This window comes from Rhinolophus ferrumequinum, chromosome 6 (assembly GCF_004115265.2).
Source record: "Rhinolophus ferrumequinum isolate MPI-CBG mRhiFer1 chromosome 6, mRhiFer1_v1.p, whole genome shotgun sequence".
NCBI lineage: Eukaryota > Metazoa > Chordata > Mammalia > Chiroptera > Rhinolophidae > Rhinolophus > Rhinolophus ferrumequinum.
Window position 1 is genome coordinate 71,132,112 of NC_046289.1, and position 21,336 is coordinate 71,153,447.

The 21,336-nt window shown below is 34.2% G+C and overlaps 2 protein-coding genes across 2 annotated transcripts; both read right to left on the minus strand.

Moving 5' to 3' along the window:
• Nucleotides 1-1,308: 1,308 nt before the first annotated feature.
• LOC117023857 (olfactory receptor 4N5) lies at nucleotides 1,309-2,235 on the minus strand. The gene has a single exon (XM_033109061.1). The coding sequence runs from the start codon at nucleotides 2,233-2,235 to the stop codon at nucleotides 1,309-1,311; it is 927 nt and encodes a 308-aa protein (XP_032964952.1).
• Nucleotides 2,236-15,003: 12,768 nt separating this feature from the next.
• Nucleotides 15,004-15,942, minus strand: LOC117023841 (olfactory receptor 4L1). Its single transcript, XM_033109036.1, has one exon. It carries the CDS (start codon nucleotides 15,940-15,942, stop codon nucleotides 15,004-15,006), a length of 939 nt encoding a protein of 312 aa, XP_032964927.1.
• Nucleotides 15,943-21,336: the final 5,394 nt, after the last annotated feature.

Below are 21,336 nucleotides of genomic sequence, written 5' to 3' on the forward strand. Positions count from 1 at the left end.
CTAGAGTGGCTCTGGAATTTTCCCGATGATAAGCCATGTTTCAAGTGCTATGACCCTGGAACCAGCAGTCAAAAAATGACTTGTGTATTTCCTAGCTCCATAAATGCCACGAAGACAGTAACTCCCTAGATACAAACTAATTTGTTGGTAATTTTCTGGGATTTATTACTAGTTGCCACATCAAAGGCTACTCTTACACCCCTTTCCATAACATTGTAAACACCTAATGCCTTATCTTACCCCCATTAAAAAAAAATAACCAGAGTGGTTTAGTTATCTATAGCCAAATAATTACTGACACATCAAATACCTGTCATTATTACATTTAGTGTAAAAAGATTTTTGAGTGAATTAAAATTCTTCTCTAAGATTTAAAAAATAATAATTTTGAATAACCACAAAACTCTCAAAAAGTTTAAAATATGAAGTTAAATAGTATCATGACAGTTTCCCATGGAATATAACAGCTTTCTTTTTTTCCGTCCACCAAATTAGGAAAAAATAACTAGGTCTCTAAGTGCCCATAAAAAAATACTTAACAGAATGATACTTTTTATTTAATAATATTTTAACATAGTCCTTTATTCAGAATCTTTAGTATCATGCCTTAAGTCAAAGGAAACTTTAGTTATTCTTGGTTAATGAAGTTTAATGGCCTCTCTTTGAAATTTGAATAATTGAACTACTTGCCATCACCTAAAATACAAGATTTTGACCCTACCGACCAATCCAACTTCAATTCCTGTCACTTTCCCACTCATTACCTATGTTACAGATACTCCATTATGCTGTATAGTCTTCAAGTATGCCAAGCCCATAAGATCTTGTGTCCTTGTATTACTCATCCTCTCTGCCTAAAATTTTCTATCCCCAGATAATTGTATGGTTATTTCTTTCAAGTCATCTGGATAACAGCTAAATGCTACTCAACAAGATCTTGCCTAACAATCAAAAATAAAGTAACTGTTATCTCCTAGTCAAACTCTACCATAACATTATTTTTCATTTGCCTCAGGGCAATATCTTTTTCAGATATTATGGTATTTTCTTTTTCAATTTAATTATTCAATTAAATAATTCAATTTAGTAATTCAATTTAACCTGTCTATCTATTTAAATGTAACTCCAGGAGGCCTGGAATCTTACCTGTCTCATTTATACATCTAAAAGAATGGTGCCTAAAAATTGGAAGGGGTTAGTAAATATAGTATTTGTTAAATGACTGATTCAGTGCATTAATGAATAAATAATTTAATTAATTCCACCTGGCCCTTTTCCTTTCTTGTTTTTGTCATTGTCCTATTCTGTTCAGCAAACCATGTGCCGACTCAATAATCTCCTCATGGAAGCTTTTACCTCCTGGTTGCGAAGTGTGTAAATCACAGGGTTCATCAATGGAAAGATCACTGTGTGAAAAAGAGAAACCACCTTGTCAGCTGGGAAAGCTCTGAAGGGGCGAGTGTAGATGAAGATGGCAGGTCCAAACATGAGAAACACAATGATAATATGTGTGGAGCATGTGGAGAGAGCCTTGTTCTTGCCCTCAGAGGAGGACCCACGTACACGGCAAACGATGACTGAATAGGAGGCCAGAAGGCCCAGGAAGCACAGGAGGGTGAGCAGGCCACTGTTGGAGACCATCAGAAGCTCCACCACAAAGGTGTCTGTGCAGGCCAGCTTGATGACTTGCGGCACATCGCAGAAGAAGTTATCTAGCTGGTTTGGGCCACAGAAGGGCAAGTGGAGAATAAGGACCACCTGTACAATGGAATGAGCAAAGCCCCCAAGCCACAGAGCCAACAGCAGGGCATAGCAGGCTCTACGGTTCATGACAGTTGAATAGTGTAAAGGACGACATATGGCGATGTAGCGGTCAAAGGCCATCACAACAAGAAGGAACATCTCCCCACCTCCAAGGAAGTGCAAAAAAAAGAGCTGAGTGATGCAGTCTCTATAGGAGATCACTTTCTTCTCAGAGAGGAAGTCCACCAGCATCCTGGGAGCCACAATGAAGGAGTAGGATGCATCCAGGAAGGCCAGGTTGCCCAGAAAGAAGTAGAGGGGGGCTGTGAGGCCAGGATCTGATCTAATGGTGACAATGATGAGGAAATTTCCAGGGAGGATGATGAGGTAGAAAATTAAGACTAGCACAAAGACCAGGAGTTGAGCATCTTGAGACTGGGTCAGACCAAGGAGGATGAATTCTGTCACAACTGTGTTGTTTTCTCTCTCCATCACTCCTCAGTCTGCAGAATCACAATGAGCAAAATATTATCTGTATAACCACCTTTTTATCTGTTCCATAGCTCTTCTCTGGATAAAAACATTTGCCACATCCAACATTCCTTAGCTAAAAACAACTTACACCTCGTAACTATCCTATGTTTTGAGTTAATCTTTCTACACTTCATTTTCCAATTCCCCTAAGACACTGTTCTTACAGCCACACTATTTTTCCCATTTAAGTGCTTCTGTAGGACTCGGCTACTTTGCTAGGGGTACCGAAAATAAGACCTAGCCAGACAATCAGCTCTAATGTGTCTTTTGGAGCAAATATTAATATAAGACCCAGTCTTATTTTATTATAAGACCTGGTATAGAATAGAATAGAATAGAATAGAATAGAATTAATATAGTGTAATATAATATAATACTGGGTCTTATATTAATTTTTGCTCCAAAAGACACATTAGAGCTGATTGTCTGGCTAGGTCTTATTTTCGGGGAAACATGGTATATTAGAAATTTCCTGATTAAAACAGAACCATTATCAAAATTGTCAGCTTTTGTTTCATTTGATTTTCATTGTTGTTATTGTTAGTGGTGGGGCACTATCCCTAATGTTTAAATTAGTTGCTGGGTTTTAGTCCCTTCTTTTCATTCTCACAGAGCAAAATGTTTGGCAGGTGTTCCTTTCCTTCAGTTCCTGTAGAATACCCAGTTCCTGGCTTGTAGCTACGTGCCTTGTTTTCTCAATTTGTGCCTACTAGTTGCCATCACCTTGTACTGCTTTGGCACCCTGCCTCCAAACTGGCCACCAGGATCTCAAGAGACCTACCTTTCTCCAAACTCATAGGTATTACCCTGGTTATACCCCTAGTTGGGTCCCATTCCTACATCTGAAATCTTTATTACTGCTAATCCATTCTTATTTACTCACCATGTATTTATAATCTGCTTCTTCCTCAGATCTCATAATGATAGCCAATGGTATTCTTCCCACAAATGTTTTTATGTGATATAGAATTTATGAGAATACATAAAATATTTGGACTATCTCAACTAATAAAATCAAAGCATACTAGGGCTGGAACTGGCCATATAAAACATATAGTCTAATATACTCATCTGACAGATGAGAAAAAGAAAACAACTGCAGTCAAGATTCTTAAATTTGCAATAGGTTTTCTTTGTTCTCATTAGTGAGTGGCAGGAAAAAATGTGTGTATTCTTGAGTTTAAACTGATTAGGAAATTGTTAATTAGTGTCTCATCAATTGGTGTTAATTTATTACTTAGGTACTTAGATAATTAATCATGATATTGCTTATGTAAATATTTCCCCTATTTGGGCAATAATCTTGTCTACATATGAATTTTATTCATGTTGGAGACATCAAGAATTAAGGCTTAGGCTATACAATGGTCTTCAGTGGGAGTGTGTTCACCCCAGAGAATGCACAAGATAATTCATCAGGGTGCATAAAAATAGTGGACCTTCTCTCTATATTATTATAAATTAAAATCTTTTTATATTTGTGATTTTTTTTCAAATTTTTATATTACTATAATGTGGAAACATTTTATAAATAAGCACACATATATGGTATTGTCATATCTGTGTATGTTTGACTGTTGGAATGAGTGATTTAAAAACTTAAAGATTGCTAATTATAACAAAATACTATAATTTAACATACAACAATATTTTCCTTGATTTTTAATTATATGCAATATTTATTTTTCAAAAGTGTTATAGATACAATGTAATACAATTTAGCAATAAAAAAGGAATGAAGTACTGACACATGCTACAACATGGATGAACCTCAAGGACATTATGCTATATGAATGAAGCCAGTAGCAAAGGACCACATATTGTATAATTCAAGGTGTGCATAATATCCAGACAGGGCAAATCCACAGAGACAGAAAATAGAAGAGTGGTTGCCTAGGACTAGGGGTAGGATTGGGAGTGACTGCTAATGAATATGAGATTTCTTACTTAAAATCATTGAATTACACACTTTAAATGGTAAGTTTTATCATATGTTGATTGTATCTCAATAAAAAATTTTTTAAGTGCTATTGAATGTGGCGGGGAAGACTGGAGAGGGAAAAATTCCAGACTGAAATTAGACAGAAATTATTGGTAGTATCCCTAGAAAGAGGAGTTAGGAAGAGAGAAAAGAAAGAATAAAGAAAAATCAAACTTAAAAAGTCCATACTGAACTCATAGGAAATTTAAGCAATACGCTGGTGTTTTAGGGCACACTATTAGGAAACATCAACACATTTATTCTATTTCGTTAGTAACATTTGTAACTAGCAGCCAAATACTATGGAAGAGGAATTTGTAACACATGGGCACATATTTGTGCATATAAATACATATTCACATGTGTAAACACACACATAGTGAGTTGAAGCAAATTGAAATAGGAAAAAAAATATCTTTGGTGATCTTCAAATTAGTTTAGGAGCTGAGCTTCCTTCTGCCTTTTACCCACTCAGGTACCTGTTGACCTCCACATTCATTCCTCATTGTTTCTATAGAAACCTGCTCTTAGTGAAGTAAATCAAAGTAAATCAATAGCTCTCATTACCTATTCTTACGTTGGGTGCGTTCCAGGTCCTCAGTTATTTCATGCTTCTTTGGGTTGACAATTCCAGACACAGGCAGCACTCTCGAGAGTTACAGTTTCTTCCATTTTCCTTTTGCTTTTATTTTCTATCATCCATGTCTATTCCCTGTCTTGTTACTAATGGATGGAATACCATACCACTAACGTATTTAATCCACTTTTTTTCTCCTATTCACATTTACATATCTTCTGTTCTGGTGATTCTCAAATTGTGCTCATCACAGAGACTGAAGAAAGATATGCCTCAGATGGACATTACTCTGTCCCAAACTACATTTTGGAAAAAACAAAAAAAGTCCAAAACAATGGTTCTCAAAGGGACAAGCTTTTTGTTCTATGTAGTAAGGAAAGGCAAAGAAGTATTGTCAGTGTAGGCTAAGGTAGAGACCTGAATGCTTTCATTTCTAACCTTCCTTGTTACTTAAATTGATATGAAGACACATGTGGCACTAAAGTTGCACAGGTAGAGAGGGTGCCCATATCCGTCCCCTTTCGCAGAGTGCAGACACACAACACGCATTTGGTTAGTAACATTTGTTCTATTTGGCAACACTGAGCGTGCCGATCAGCCCAGTTCCTAATGCCAGGTGTGTGGGGACCTGATCACCATCCCAGCATCTCATTATTTCATCTCTCCCCATTCGTGTCCCCTTGCTTTTGTATTTTTCGTATTTTCCCAATCTCTTCCTACTAATTCTATTTTCAGAAACGTTTTCTCAATTCTTCTTCTGATTTTTTTTTTCACAAGCCAGTGAATTTCAAATATGTGCAACTGATGTAAGGGTAAGTATCTGGCTTTTTTTTAAATTAAATTTGTTGGGGTGACAATGGTTCGTAAAATTATACAGGTTTCAAGTGTACATTTCTATAATACATCATCTATATATCCCCTTATGTGTTCTTTTGACTTAGCTTCTTTTGTTCATTTATTTTGATTCCAATTTCTCTCCCTTATCATGTCCCTTGCTTTTCCTTCCCCATTGCTCTCTTCCTTATCATTCTTTTTCTTCTTTCTCTCATATGCCCACATTCTTTCAGTCTTAAATATTTTTCACTTTGTTATCTACATGTATTCTGTTTCATTATATTCAATACCTGTCTTTCCGTTAATTCTGAGACAATAGACTGTTTTTCTCATTCCAGTGGAGTGAACACTGTAGGTGCTTCCTAGGTGTTCCATTCCAATGAAGTTCTCTACAGATAGATATTGCTTAACTTGCTCTTCAGTGCTAAGCCTTCCTCCTGAATATTATCCTCTTGGAAATTTGCTCAGTCTCAACCACACATTAGTTATTTCACATTCTCTCACATATTTTGTCCTTTATAACTCATTCTGATAAAATGAAGTGACTTATCTTTCTGCTTTAAAATAAATCTCCTTAATACCACCCCTGCCAAGATGAATATAGTAAATGAAAGTCTGAAAATAACAGTGTGGTTTCTGGCGCTGTTTTGATTCTATATTTTAAGTTATTAAGTATACTGTTACGTAGTTCTATAAATTTTGAAAAATGTGTATAAGGCTGAAGAATATCAAAAATATTTAATTGATACTAAGGTTGAGGATTATATAAAACTTCATTCAAGCACAAATCTTCATGCAATTGCTTATCAAATATATGGGACAGTTAAATTATATGATGGAGATCTCTATTGTCCATTAATATTCTAAGGTTTTAAACAATATCATGAATGTTATAGAAAGAGCCCTGGTTTGGGAATTATTCTATCTTATTTAAGTTACTATTTCTGTAATTTAATAATTGTATAACCTTAAGCAAGTTAGTTTTTTAAAATATATTTTTTTAAATCTATAAAAGAGAAATAATATATCCACGCTTTCTACTCTGCAGGTTGATATAAAGTTCAAATGAGATGATTAGCAGTCAATTCATATCTACTTAAACTGAACTAAGAATACATTCAATGATTGGACAAATTCTAATAGAAATGATACATAGACACTGTGTCAGTAGATCTTTTGTCATTGCCCTGGAAGTAATCCCAGGGAATGGTGGTGACCATTAAATCTGAGTCACTTCTGGGTGAAAGTGTGGAGGTACAAGGAAGGGTCCATGCAAATTTTTCTGATTTAACTCATCTATGGTTTGTGAAGTAAGTCTTTCTTGTTTTAAGATCCCTAACTCTAAGCCTTATATTGGTGTTTGCTAGGACCATATGCAAGAGAAGAAACTCATGCCAGCTGGGTATGTGAACAAAAAGATTTGCAACATTGTGAAGTCACTGAAGTTTTTCTCTGAGATTCAGCCTACCATTTCCGACTTGTGATTTCTGATTTCCTCTTCCTTTTTATTTCTGACTTATCATGGGGAAAAATTAGTTATATGTATAATATCCAAATGTAAATCCAGATGGTGAATCTTCCAAAGATATTGGCATTTTCATTTATTATATTATGCCATTTAAGGTTTTAGCTTCTTTAAAATAACATTAAGCATCAGGAGGATGTGATAGGAGGAATATTTGAGGGACCGGGTAGAAAATGCTATAGATCTTACATACCTGAGTTTAGATCTTACCCTTTCTCTGTTTCTGCAGCATTGTCCTATTCTCATTCATTTTAAGGCATCAGATGTCCAAGACAGATAGTATGATTCTTTTTAAATTTCTTCTTCCTCTTACTTTCTTTAAATACAAAGAATGACCCAACATTTCACCTTGTCAGGGGTCCAATGCTACTCTCAAACAATTGGCTATCCTCTTTCTTCTGATGAAAAGGAGATTATGGGTTATTCCAGATTTTTTCCTTAAATATATATTCTTGTGGTGGAATATTGATAATTCTGAAATTTACTCTACTAATTTGTGATGCAATAGGGAATACGCCTTGGGGTTTTACAGCAACCTTAAGACTGCAGAGAATACTTCTGGTGCTAATTATTAGAATGTCAGCCAGGATTAGAAAAGGAAAAATACAAAAACATTTTAAGGATTAAATATTCAAAACATGTGAACCCACTGGGTCATGTTAGATTTTGAATTTGACATTTTATCAGTAACAGTGATAATGGAATGGCACATATATTTGGTAAGCATAACAAAAGTAGTTAAGCCTGGGGAGGTTATTTTAGATCTTATTAAACAATTCATGTAAGTGATGAGAAGGCATTGATGTTAATAAGTAGTTAAGTAGTAAGATTAAGTCAATGGTAAGTATGTTAGTATCTGCATATTTCTGGGCAGAAGACCTAGGTAGAGAGAGAATATATTATGCTCAAAAAAGATTTTTTAGGAATAATTCTCCTTAAGTAAGAGAATTTCTTGGTGTTTTATAGACTAGTTCCTCTAGTACTGTGCCCTCTCAAATAAAAGAAGAAGTACTCTGTTGTGATCTTCATAGCGACTCACTTTTTTTGAACATGTAGTTCCTATGTTCTGCTATAGCAAAATGAAGACCTTTCTGTTTTTTTAATTAAAAAATATTGCAAAGAAAAGTATTTAATCATACAAAAAATCCATTTTACTTAGTTTTTTTGTTATACATTAAAATAAAAGATGGGATAAATCTGAGTCACATTAAAATGAAAATAACAACATTTATAAAAGAAACACAATATACAATCAAGTATACTTTTATTCAAGTGTTATGTCCAGTTTAGATGGAGAGGCATGGGAGATGTTGAAAAGTGGAAGAAAGAGATCAAGAGATGGAGAAAATGTCATTTGTAATTTTTTTCTACAAATATGTGCTGCAAGTAAATAACTTTGAATATATGTCAATTTGCATGAATGAAAGTGTATCTGTAAGATAAATTCCCAGAAAGACAGAAAGCAAGAAATATAAAATAATTGGAAAAGAGAGAACAAAGGGGGGGAAATGGAAAGACACACATGGAAAAAAATAAGAGAAAAAATGAAGAGACTACAGCCACAGAGATGCACATACCTCAAAATCACACATACAGATACAGAGAAAGGAGAAAAGGGGAATGGGAAGAGAGAGAGAAGGGGGAGAGGAAATATGATAGACCTTTGGAAATGCAAAGTCTTTTGTATTTTGTGTTTGTTTTTTATATAATGTTAAAAGTGAACTGGCATCTTAAGATGCTTAACGAGAGAGATGGGAGGACTATGGGTGGATCTGGGCCCTTTTGTTAACTCTCTAGTCTTGACTTCCTGTTGAACTCTATGGTAACTTCCGGGGAGGGGATGCGAATAAAGGGGGGAGCCATGTTGCGCTCCTTTTTTCCTCCCACGTGGGTGGCTGGTGGCCAAGACTGGCCAGCGAGTGTGCACACACTCCTTGGTTTTGTTTCTTTTTCTTTTTCCAAATAAACTGTTTTCTTTTGGTGGATTAGCTGGAGAATCATTTGGCCAGTTGATAATAATTATGGACTTCCCAGGGATCTCACTTGTCAGAATTTACAATGCTTTAGAACTGACTAAAAGTAATACTGAAATCTTAACTACTAGTTCACAGTAGACCTCTCTTCTCTGCTGAGAATTTTTTTTATCCTTGGCAACATTATAGCATTAAAAAGGAGTGTGCGTGTGTGTGTGTGTGTGTGTGTGTGTGTGTTAATGAGTATCTCAGATTGACCTGTGCTAGTTTACTAAACAAGGCATCCAGTAATGGTGAAAATGCCATAAGAATGGAACTTAAAAGACAACATTGTAGTCCTGGCTCTACCCATGATGGTTGTTTCTTGGGATTATGTTACAAATTTTCTCAGTTCCCAATTTGAAAAGTTGGAAATGTATATTTTTTTATGTCACAAAACGTTTTGAGTGTTTCATTTGGAAGGCTTATTGTGTAGGTGGGTGAGCAATTCGGCACTGATTATGATACCCAAGATTCTTGGTCTGAAGGATTTGACATTCTAGTGGAAAGAGCCAGCCAAGAGCAATGAAAATAGGAAAAAAAAAAGTCAGAGAATGAAAGACTGTAACAGTGATATGCTGGAGAATGAATGGAGACAAGTAAGGTATTCTTTTAGATTGAGTATTAGAAAAGTGCTTTCTGGGGAGGTGACATGTAAGCTGAGGTCTGAATAACTACAAAAATGTAGCCATGGGAAGACCTGTGGGAAGGGCATTCCTGGCAACAAGAAGAGCAAAAACTAAGACCATGGAGGAGGAATGAACTGGTGTGTTAAGGAACAGAAAGGAGACCGTGGTGGGGAGAGGGTGGTGGGCAAATGGAGGAAAAGTGCCAGCAACATCAGAGAGGTAGGCAGATGTTGCACAGGATATGACATTTGATCATTGTTCTAAGTGTGTAATTATAATGGGGACTTTTGTAATCTGAAGGTCACTCTGGCTACTGTGTAGAGAATGAATTTGAGGAAGGCAAGTGTAAACAAGAACAGTTTGGAGATTTTGTAGTAACATGCACAAGTGGTGTTGGGAACTTAGCCTGGGGGAGAGTGGGAGAAGGAGGTGCTAGTAGAACGAATAAAGAGAACTTGACATGTATTTTGATGGTAGAGACATTTGGACTGGCTGGTAGATATGTCTGAGAAGAGGAATCAGGAATAACTCAAGATTTTAGATGGAGTAGCTATGAATAGTATTGCAATTTAATAACATAGAAATGACTCAGACAAGATGAGATCAGTGATAGGAAAAAAACCATACTCTTTTAAACCTACATCTAATTTTTGCATAGGAAATATGCTTCATAAACATTCTTTTTAAAAGTAAAATATTATATTCAGTGAGAAATCTACCCATCATAGAGATATCCATAACCCATGCTACAAGAGAGGAAACTTAATTTCTTGTGTAAATTTCAAAACTGTGACTATATAAGTAAATTTTTATGTACATTTATTTTTCCCTTTTGAACATGTATTTGAAGCGTACTGACAAGAAACAAATTCTGAGATGTTCTAAATTAAATTTCAGCCGCTGGAGAATAAGAGAAAAAGAACAGTTAGTCTGTTAATAGCTGGGGGGCCAGATGACAAAAGAATGCTCACATTCCTGAATATGTGTTGGAGCTTTGAATCAACACCCAGGCATCTAGCAGCCCACCACGGGATTGCACTGCATTCTGCATATGCATGAGCTTCCACAATTGTTGCCTGTAACCAAATCAAAAGCAGTAAATATTTCTCCCTTACAGATGATGCTCCTATCATAGAACTGCTCCCACCCATCTGTAGCAAATGTAAATTCTTTGAAAACAACTTACTTAATGAACATTTGGGTTGTTTTAATTATTTGACTATTATGATTAAAGCTGCTATAACGATTCTTGTGTGGACATGTGTTTTCATTTCTTTTGTGTATATATTTGGAGTGAAATTGATAGGTCACCTGGTAATTCTACAGTTAACATTTTGAGGAACTGCCAAAATTCTCTCCAAAATGGCTGCACTAATTTACCTTCCATCAGTAATATATGAGGGTTCCAGGTGCTCCTTGTTATTGTCTGTCTTTTTATTATACTCATTCTAGTGGGTATGAAGTGATATCTTACTGTGATTTTGATTTGTATTTCCCTAGTGACTAATGCTATTGAACATCTTTTTATGTGTTTATTGGCTATTTGTATATCTTTTTTGGAAATGTCTATTTAGAACCTTTGCCCATTTTTAATTGAGTTATTTGCCTTTTTATTCTAGAATTGTAAGAGTTATTTATGAGTTAAGTCCCTTGTCGGATAGATGATTTCTAAGTATTCTCTTCCATTTTGTGCATTGTCTTTTCACTTTCTCCTGATTCATTTATGCTGGGTTATTGTTTGTTTATCTTGTGATTTTTTTTTTTATTGTAAGTTTTTAGTTTTAAAACCTTTCTGTGAGAGTTCAGAATAGCGTGCTTTCAAGGAGCATTTTTTTCAGTGAATATTTGTGTTTACTTCTGCCAAATGTCTGAACCTACACCCTTAAGTAGCAAGTTAAAAAAGTAAATTCTCACCTTGATGTGATGGAATGTACAAAGAATCTAATGACAAGCCAAAACCTGTTAGGAAAGCATTTATTTTCATCTTCTCCAAGAATCCAGTTTGAGATAGATTTTTGTTTTCTATTTGCTTCTGTTAGGCAGCCTTTATTTAGATTTTCTCTTTTATTCATAATTGGATCCCTCAGCATGGCCTCCCATGAATCTCCATCTCTGTTCAGGCTCAAAGCCCAGTCCACACTCCTCTCCCAGGTTTTTAGGATCTCTAGGCAATGGTATTCTGTAGATGTTCTCAGAGTAGGCAGTGGTTCAGTGCTGGTTTACCTTCCTGTAATGAAGTTCAAACTTCATACTGGGCCTCAGCCATGATGTTTACTTTCTTTTAACATCTTTAATAGACTTAAAAAGTTATTTTAAGTGATTCTAGTAATTTAAGATGTTTTGTAAACAGAGGGGTTCAGACTCTTGAGTATACTATATTACTAGACACAAAAATCTTACATAGTGCTTTATCAAATGGAGTATAATTTCATCCACCACTGGATATATATTTCACCTTATAAATGATTATGATTCCTTTAATATAGGATGTGCTGTAATGTAAGACTGAGACTTTTTTGTTTACTACGTAGAGATAGAGTTTAATGTAACTTTTTTCAGCAAATATTCTGAACTTTTTTCTTCTCTTCCATTTGCCTTAAATTTTTTCATGTATTTATTCTCTTGAATTAATTAAAAGACTCTAATCTGTGTAATTCAATTGTTGAAACACCTTATGCTCTCATGTACTCTTATCTTTTTAACAGATAATATCCCACAATAGAGGTACATATTTGTTAGTTATAGGTCCAATTGAGTAATATTCTGCTAGAATATAGTTATTTCATCTTATTAAATTCCTTCAATAAGTATGTAGAAACTACTGTGTACCAATATGTGTGCTAGATAATAAAGATATATGGAACTTATAGCCTAAAGACAAAGCTGATATTAACCTATAATTACACGAGTACATAATTACTACCATAATTTATGCAAAAGATGGAAATGAGTAAAATAAAGAAACCTAAACTGGCCAAGGACTATCAGAAAGGTGTTCTAAAATGTAGTATTTTTATCTGGGTTCTATACTCTAAAAGAGAGTTAGCTGGGTGAAGAGGTGATAGAAAATCACTCCTGATGAAGGGAACAGCCTGGAAATAGTCCTAAGTTAAAAAGATACTGATTGGAGGGCAGTTGGTGACCACAGGATGGCCATGGGTTTGAAAATTAATCTGGGGAACGTAATTTGGTGGTTACCAGAGGGTAAGGGGGTTGGGGGGTGGGGGATGAGGGTGAGGGGGATCAAATGTATGGTGATGGAAGGGGAGCTGACTCTGGGTGGTGAACACACAGTGTGATTTATGGATGATGTGATACAGAATTGCACACCTGAAATCTATGTAATTTTACTAACAATTGTCACCCCAATAAATTAAAAAAAAAAAAGATACTGATACTTTGGAGAACTTGAAAGAAAGTCAATGTGTTTCTAACAAATGAGAAGGGGTAGGTTGGAGCAACACTCCAAGGGCAGGCCATCTTATGTAGGCTTTGGAAGACCAGTTAAGGATACAAACCGAAGTCTTAATGCCAGAAGACAGTTTTATTCAAGAAAGAAACATTGAGAACTGTTGTTTTTTCAGATTTGTCTATACTTTATTTAGTATAGCTAGAGAATGCCCTTTTTTGGGCTGAGGAGTCTAAATCACCTTGCACTGGTATATCTATTACTTGATAAGAATTAGACAGTATTCAAAATAACTGTGATATGCAAGGAATGTACTCTTAGATATCAAAAGTTTATACAAACATTTCTACATATCAGTGCAAGATGTTAAAAGAAAAGAGTTTATACAAAAATTTCTGCATATCAGTGCCAGATGTTATGGTTTTGACATTTGGACAAAACTAGACTGCTTGAATTCCAGCTCACACCGTAACGATTGAATCCAAAAATTCATCTGTACACTCATACCATACTAAATCTTATCTTTCTGTCAACAGAATTCAAAGCAGCATAATAATTTCCATTACAAAACTGGCAGTCTTGTCAAGACATAGTAGGTGCTTAAGAAATGGTAAAAATAATATTTATTTTTTCTGAAGAAGAGCTAAAATAAAGAGGTTAAGCTTCTTCGTGGTTTTCTATGACACACAGTTAATTCTGTGTTACTAAACTGTATTTTAATGACATCACTTGGATGCTTGTAGAGAATGCATTGAATGGAGGAAAGAATTTGTGTGGTGGTTTAGGATCAATTACAAAGCTATTGCCTAGAGCAGGCAAGAAATATTTTGCCTTGAATTGGGAGACAATATTTAAGATTAATTAACCAACAATGAATATGGGATTCCCAATTTAGCATACATGTTCCCCTCCTCAATACTCACAAGCTAATCAAATTTAGCTTATAACTGCTAAATTATATATATATATATATATATATATATATATATATATATATATATATATATATATATATATATAACCCTTTTCTATAAGTAAAGATTACAAGCCTAAAAGAGGCAAATTTAACTGTAGTTTTATATAAAGCACTTGGAAAGAAAAAGTTACATGGTATATTGCATAAAATCAAAAAGTATGCTTCTACTTTTATTTATGGAGGTTTGAAAGTCAACTCTGCATACTTATAATATTTCAGGCAGCTTATGGTTTCGAGGCTGTTCTTTATAGTTCTATTGAAGTTGTCCTTCCAGTGTTTTTTCCCCCTCTGATATCATGCATTTACTCTGGCATCTTACATTCACTATACTGTCACATTTAATTATTTATTCTTATTTTTTGTCTCATTGGTTCAAGAGATTACAATCATATTTTTCCTATTTTTGTTAACATTATTTCAATCATGATGTACCTCACTTAATGATAACATAAGTTTATAAATGTCATTAACAGTCTAAATCTATTAAAATCATCTCTAATAGTATTCACCACATGTTTTTCATATTTATTTCTTCACTAGTAAATATATATTGATTGTCTATGTAAAAGTACTCAATGACTACATATGTCAATTTGGCTACAGGCCACTAATTTTCATTATGTGCTATAACAGCATTATATGAATTAAAAATACTTTATTAACTTTTTTCTGTACTGGTTATGATTTTAACATAAAAAGAGTGAAACCATGTATTACATATAATCTATTCAAATTCTGTTAGCTTAGTATTTGAAAGTTGTATTAATTATATAGTGCTAAAATCTAGAAGTTCTGTGTGGAGCCAACATGTACGAACCATAATTGTCTCATGGCCCCTTGCATTTTCTGATTTCTCAGTGTGTAAATAATAGGATTCAGTAAGGGTGTGATCACAGCATAAAATACAGAAAAGATTTTATTGCCTGAAAAACTACTGAATGGCCAGGCATAGATAAAGATACAAGGTGCAAAGAACAGGGTGACTACAGTGATATGTGCGGACAGTGTGGACAGAGCCTTGGATAGCCCTCCAGATGATCTTTGCCGTACAGTGACCAGGATGACAGTGTAGGACACAAGCACGAGGATGAAACAGATGAGTGAGAGCAGCCCACTGTCAGAAATGATGAATAATTCCAAGGTGTATGTTTCGATACAAGCAAGCTTAATCACAAGGGGAAGGTCACAAAATATGTGGTCTATGACATTGGGACCACAGAAGGGCAAGTCCACTGTTAATACCATTTGGCTCATGGTGTGTATAACACCAATTATCCATGAAAGTATCACAAGCCCAATCAGCAACCTGCGGGTCATGATTGTCCTATAGTACAGGGGCTTACATATGGCTACATATCTGTCAAAGGCCATGGCGATCAAAAGAGTCATCTCAGCACCCCCAAAGAAGTGCATAAAGAACATCTGGGCCATGCAGCCTCCTACGGAGATGGTTTTGTGTTCAGTGAGGAAGTCTGTGATCATCTTGGGTGTGGTGACACTGGAGAGACACATGTCTAAAAACGAAAGGTTTCCAAGGAGGAAGTACATGGGCGAATGAAGCATGGAGCTAAATGTTACTGTGACCAGAATGAGAATATTTCCCAACACAGTAGCACCGTAGACCAAGGAGAATGTCACAAAGAAGAAAATCTGAAGTTTCCATTGTCCAGAAAATCCTAGTAAAATAAACTCAGTCACTAGAGATCCATTCTTAAGATCCATTTACTCAACTCAGAAAAATCCCAAAACTTCTTTTATACAAAGAGAATAAAAAAAAGCACAGTTAACATCAGTGTAGTTCTATTTAATGAATAATAGTTGTTGGTATGAGAGCATATAATCTTAACCATATCAGCACATCATTGTTTATAATTTGAGATTATTTTATGGGTCACGTCACTTTGAAACAATATTCTTATAATTATACTCATACAGTAATTAAAGAACATTTGAAGGAGTGGAAGTTTCATTTTCTATTGTTTTATTCTATCATGATACTCTTTTGTCAATTGATCTTAACTTTGTCACTAATTTGCTCATGTAGAAAAATTAGGTAAGTAGTTAAAGTAGTATTTGTTTCACTTTTTATTATTTTGTTATTATTTTCTGTACCCTTGGAGATTATGTTATCACAATATATAAGAAAAATAGGATTTGGAAGATGAGGGAGTTAAACTGTCCTATATCTCTGAGGAATTTACAAAGGTCATTTTATGGTTCTGAAACACATGAACAAACAAGTGCACACACACACACAAGATTAGAGGCTAATTTATACATTGAAGAGAGTCTTCAAATTCATTAAAAATAATTTTGCTTTTCAAACAAAACAGAAACAGACTTACAGATGCAGGGAACAAGCTGATGGTTGCCAGTTGGGAGGGGGTTAGGAGTTAGGGTGAAAATGGTGAAGGGATTTAGAAGTAGAAATTGATAGTTATAAAATAGTCATGGGGATGTAAAATAAAGCATAGGGAATAGAGTCAATCTATGGTAATAACTCTGTGTAGTGCCAGGTGGGTACTAAACTAGTCAGAAGGATCATTTTGTAAATTATATAATTGTCTAACCACTATGCTGTACACCTGAAATTCATATAAAATAATATTGAATGTCAACTGTAATTGAAAAATTTTAAAAAGGAGGAAAAAGGTGAAGGGGAATAAGGTTCAAAATTCCAGGTATAAGATAAATAAGTCATGAGGATGTAATGCACATACAGCACAGGGAATATAGTCAATAATATTGTGATGGCATGGTGTGGTGTCAAATGGTTAATGGACTTATCAGGGCGATCACTTCTTTAGGTATATAAATGTTGAATAACTATGGTGTACAACTGAAACTAATATAATATTGTATGTTAGCTATTTTTAAATAAAAATCTGTAAAAAATAATTTTGCTTTTTAGTTTCTGTTGTGTAGTGTATTGAGAATTTCAAAAAATATGGGCTCAACCTCAGATCCTTTTGAACTTGTTTTCTCTAATCCTTGTATTACCATTCCTCACAGTGAGGTGTATGTATGTTGTGTGTAAATGTATGTTTGTGGTGGTTTAGAAATAAATAGGGAAATGATTCAATCCTAATATGCAGATTTTGCTTTGGTTGTAATATATCACACTAAAATCATCTTAGCTTTTTAGACATTGTTCATAGGATCTGGTGTGATCAAAAATGATCAGTAACAATTACTATGTGCTAAGCTCTGTTCTAAATGTTTCACATTAACACATTTAATGCTCATAATCCCAAGTATTGTTATTATCCTCATTTTGCCTATAAGAAACTATGGCATAGAAGTATTTAATGACTTACTCATGGTTACACAGCTAAGAAGGATCAAAGCTGGTATCAAGCCCAGTCAGTCTGACACCAGAATCTGGGCTCATACAAATGCACCATACATATTGCCTCCAAAATTAAAGGAATATATATTTATGGTCGATTTATTAAGTGTTAATTGAATTCGTATGTTCAATGTGAATTCCTTAGGAGATATGATTTAACAAGTTTGTTGGAATCCCTTTATGTTGTAATTAACTGCACTGTTTTTCTACAGAATTAATCAATGCCCTATGTTTAGAAAGTTTACGATCTAGAGCGACATAATTATCAGACAACAGTATATATAAAACGTCTAAAGAATTAGTTCTCTATAACATTTTCACTTACCTATTCTACAGGCTCAGTGTGAGGAGCAATATGTTCTCAGGATTGTTTAATACTAAATATCTACCTTTCACTCTCTGCGATTCTGCAGGCTATTTTCTGCCTCTTTTATAAAGATATGAACTACTTTGGAGGCAGATTGTTGGAGCTCTGGGAATCCAAATTTCAGTGGGAGTTGTTAAAACTCTGAGGCTGCTGCCCTAGCATGACCAGGAGAGATGATGACACTTGTATGTGGCCCTATGATATGCTATTGTTGTCCCTGAGCACTGGCATGATTAAAATAAGCATGAGAGTGTGGTTGATTGGTCGTGATATCATAAGTGTAGACATCTGATTTAATGGACTCCTACTTTCCCTCACATTATTCCCAAGCTATCCTCTCACCTTCCATCTAACAATTTGTGGGTAATTTTTTAGATTAGTAATCTAAACTTTTATATTTAACTAATTATATATATATAATTAATAATCTCCTAACTTTTCTGAAGACAACATCTACAATATAAAAATTGATCTATATGTCAATAAATTTACTACTAAAAGCATATATTATATACAATATGAACATATTCAGAAAGTAGAAATTTTTAATATAAAGTTAAAATAAATTTTATTAAATAATTTAAAATGTGACATACATTAATGGAACAGCTAACACTTTTATGCTCATGAAAAGGGTAATAATTATTTTTTTGATGTAAGTAACCTGTATGAGATTTTCGGAGAATATCTATATGGCAAAAAATAGTTTCATAATCATTATCATTTTTACTGTAAAATATTAAAATAAATTCTTATTTTACAAAGTGTGGCTTTTACAAAATTAATCATATGGATGATCCTGTGTGCCATGTTTCCCTGAAAATAAGACCTAGCCAGACAATCAACTCTAATGAGACTTTTGGAGCAAAAATTAATATAAGACCTGGTCTATAATATATATATAAGAATATATAATATAATATAATATAATATAATATAATAAAATATAATATAATATAATATAATATAATATAGTATAGTATAATATATAATACCAGCTCTTTAATATAATATAGTATGATATGATATAATATAATATAATGTATATAATATACTACCAAGTCTTATATAATGTAATATAAGACCAGGTCTTATATTAATTTTTGCTCCAAAAGATGCATTAGAGATGATTGTCTGGTTAGGTCTTATTTTTGGGGAAACAGTCCTTTGCACCACAGGCTTCATGTCTATTTTAATAACTTGCCAACAAAGATTTCATGAATCAATTTGAAATTGGTTGACATCCCTGTCACTTACAACCAAGTCCTTATTTAATTCCAGTCAAATTTACCACTTAACCCATGTCTTAATGTTCATTTTTGTCATAGACATTGCTTTTATTTTAAGAGTCATTACAGTTGATGAAACTTCTTGATATACAAATATTAAAGTCATCCATACTCTCTATAAAGCAAAACTTCTTCCCACAAGACATAATTTATTCTATCACTTGACTTGCAAATCAGAAATTATTTCTACGTACTTTTCAATATAATTTGTTGATATGGAATGTGTTTTATTTATCATCATTTTGCTCATTTTAGCTATTTTTACAGTGGCAGAAAACAAGTATTTTCTCAATGGAATGTGACTTTTGTCCTTTTTCTGTTAGTAAACAACATTCAAAAACACTGTTTATTCCATTTAGTGAAAAATTCGAAGCCTTCCATTGATTATCATGTGACTATTACTATTGCAAAGAAAATCATAGAGATTTATTTTGGTTTATGTATTTACTTTTTAAATGTTGTGCTAATCATAGTCATTAGCTAATATACCAAGGTACATTATAAATTGGCAAGTTCATTGTTAATAATGGAAGTAAATCTATATTATAAAGTAATGTTTCTTAATAATTTAGAATGGTTTTAGCCAGCTTATTGTCAGTTCTGATAACTCATTGTTCTTTTACTTTGTGATTTACCTGACAAAGAGTTCATGTTATGTGTAGAATTGTCAACTCAGCCATAATCATTTACATGAATCTTAATAATTAGATTTATCTATGTTATCTTTTGCCTAAACCTGATCCCCTTGGTTAGAATTAATAACTTCCTTTTTGTTTACCCATGATCCATGCTACAGGGCACCATTATTCCAAGTCTAATTTTTTGTTCATATATTTGTTTACATTTTGTGAAGTGCCACTAACCAAGCTATTCATTGAGGGTTGCAACAATGTCTTATTTTTCATTTCTTTTTTTTTAAAGTTTATGGGGGTGACAATTGTTAGTAAAGTTACATAGATTTCAGGTGTACAATTCTGTATTGCATCATCTATAAATGTCTTATTTTTCTTATTCTGACTAGATCATTGCACAATCTCTACCGCAAGATCAACTTAAATCATCTCAGGTGAAAGTCTTGGTAATTGTGATATTACTGTATGCCACAGTTATCACTTACCACCAGCAATGGGGCCTGTTGCCATTGGCTTTGTGAGTGATTTAATTTCAAAATCCCAATCTCAGCATTTGTTCCATAGGACCACTTCTAATAATAACTGTGCTAGTTTGCATTTATCCAGAAGTCTGTGAGATCAGGATTTGAATGCAAACAGCTTTACTGGGGGGATGTGAGTCTGTGAAAAGCTGGTAGTTTCCTGTCAGAGTGAAGAAGTGAGACAAAGGAGGAGTAGAAGCCAATAAACAGTGCATCATCAAGCAATCTGCCACTGTAGGCCACTGAAACAACCCCACTGTGGAATTCTGGAAAACAGTATAAAACTTATGTTTAAGAATTATCTAGCCTATGGAGAAAGGGAGCTGGGGTATTGATTGGCATTGGTTCAAGATTGCTTTCAGCGGCATTAATTCCCCGAGTGTTTTTCTTCTACCTACCTAACATGAAGATAGAACAGATTCAACCAATTGATAAAGAATGGCAAGTGCTGGCATTTGGACTCAATGAATACTTGTAAATAAATGTTATACACTGCGAAGATAAGGGCAAGATACTTACAAAATCTGCTATACTAGGGCAAGTCCCAGATTTATATATATTGTCCAGACTTCTCTCCTGAAGTCCAGACTTACATATCCAAGAGACCATACGGCTTCCCCATTTTGATTCAAAATTAGCATTTCAGAGTTAACCTGTTCAAATTACCCTCTTGATTTTTCTCCCAAGTATCTACAAATATAGCTTTTATGATTTATTTCATGGCAACTTTATCCTTCTAGTTTCTTAGGCTACACTACTTGGAATCATGCTTGACTCTTCTATGACACTCACAATCCATGACAATTTTCAGGAAATCCTCTTGGTCCTAATTTCAAAATATATCTAGAATCTGACTACTACTCACTTGTAGTATACCGTCCTGGTGTGAGCCATCATCACAACTGGCCTGAAATTGTGAACTTCCTACTTATCTTGTCTCCTAGTTTCCATTCTTGCC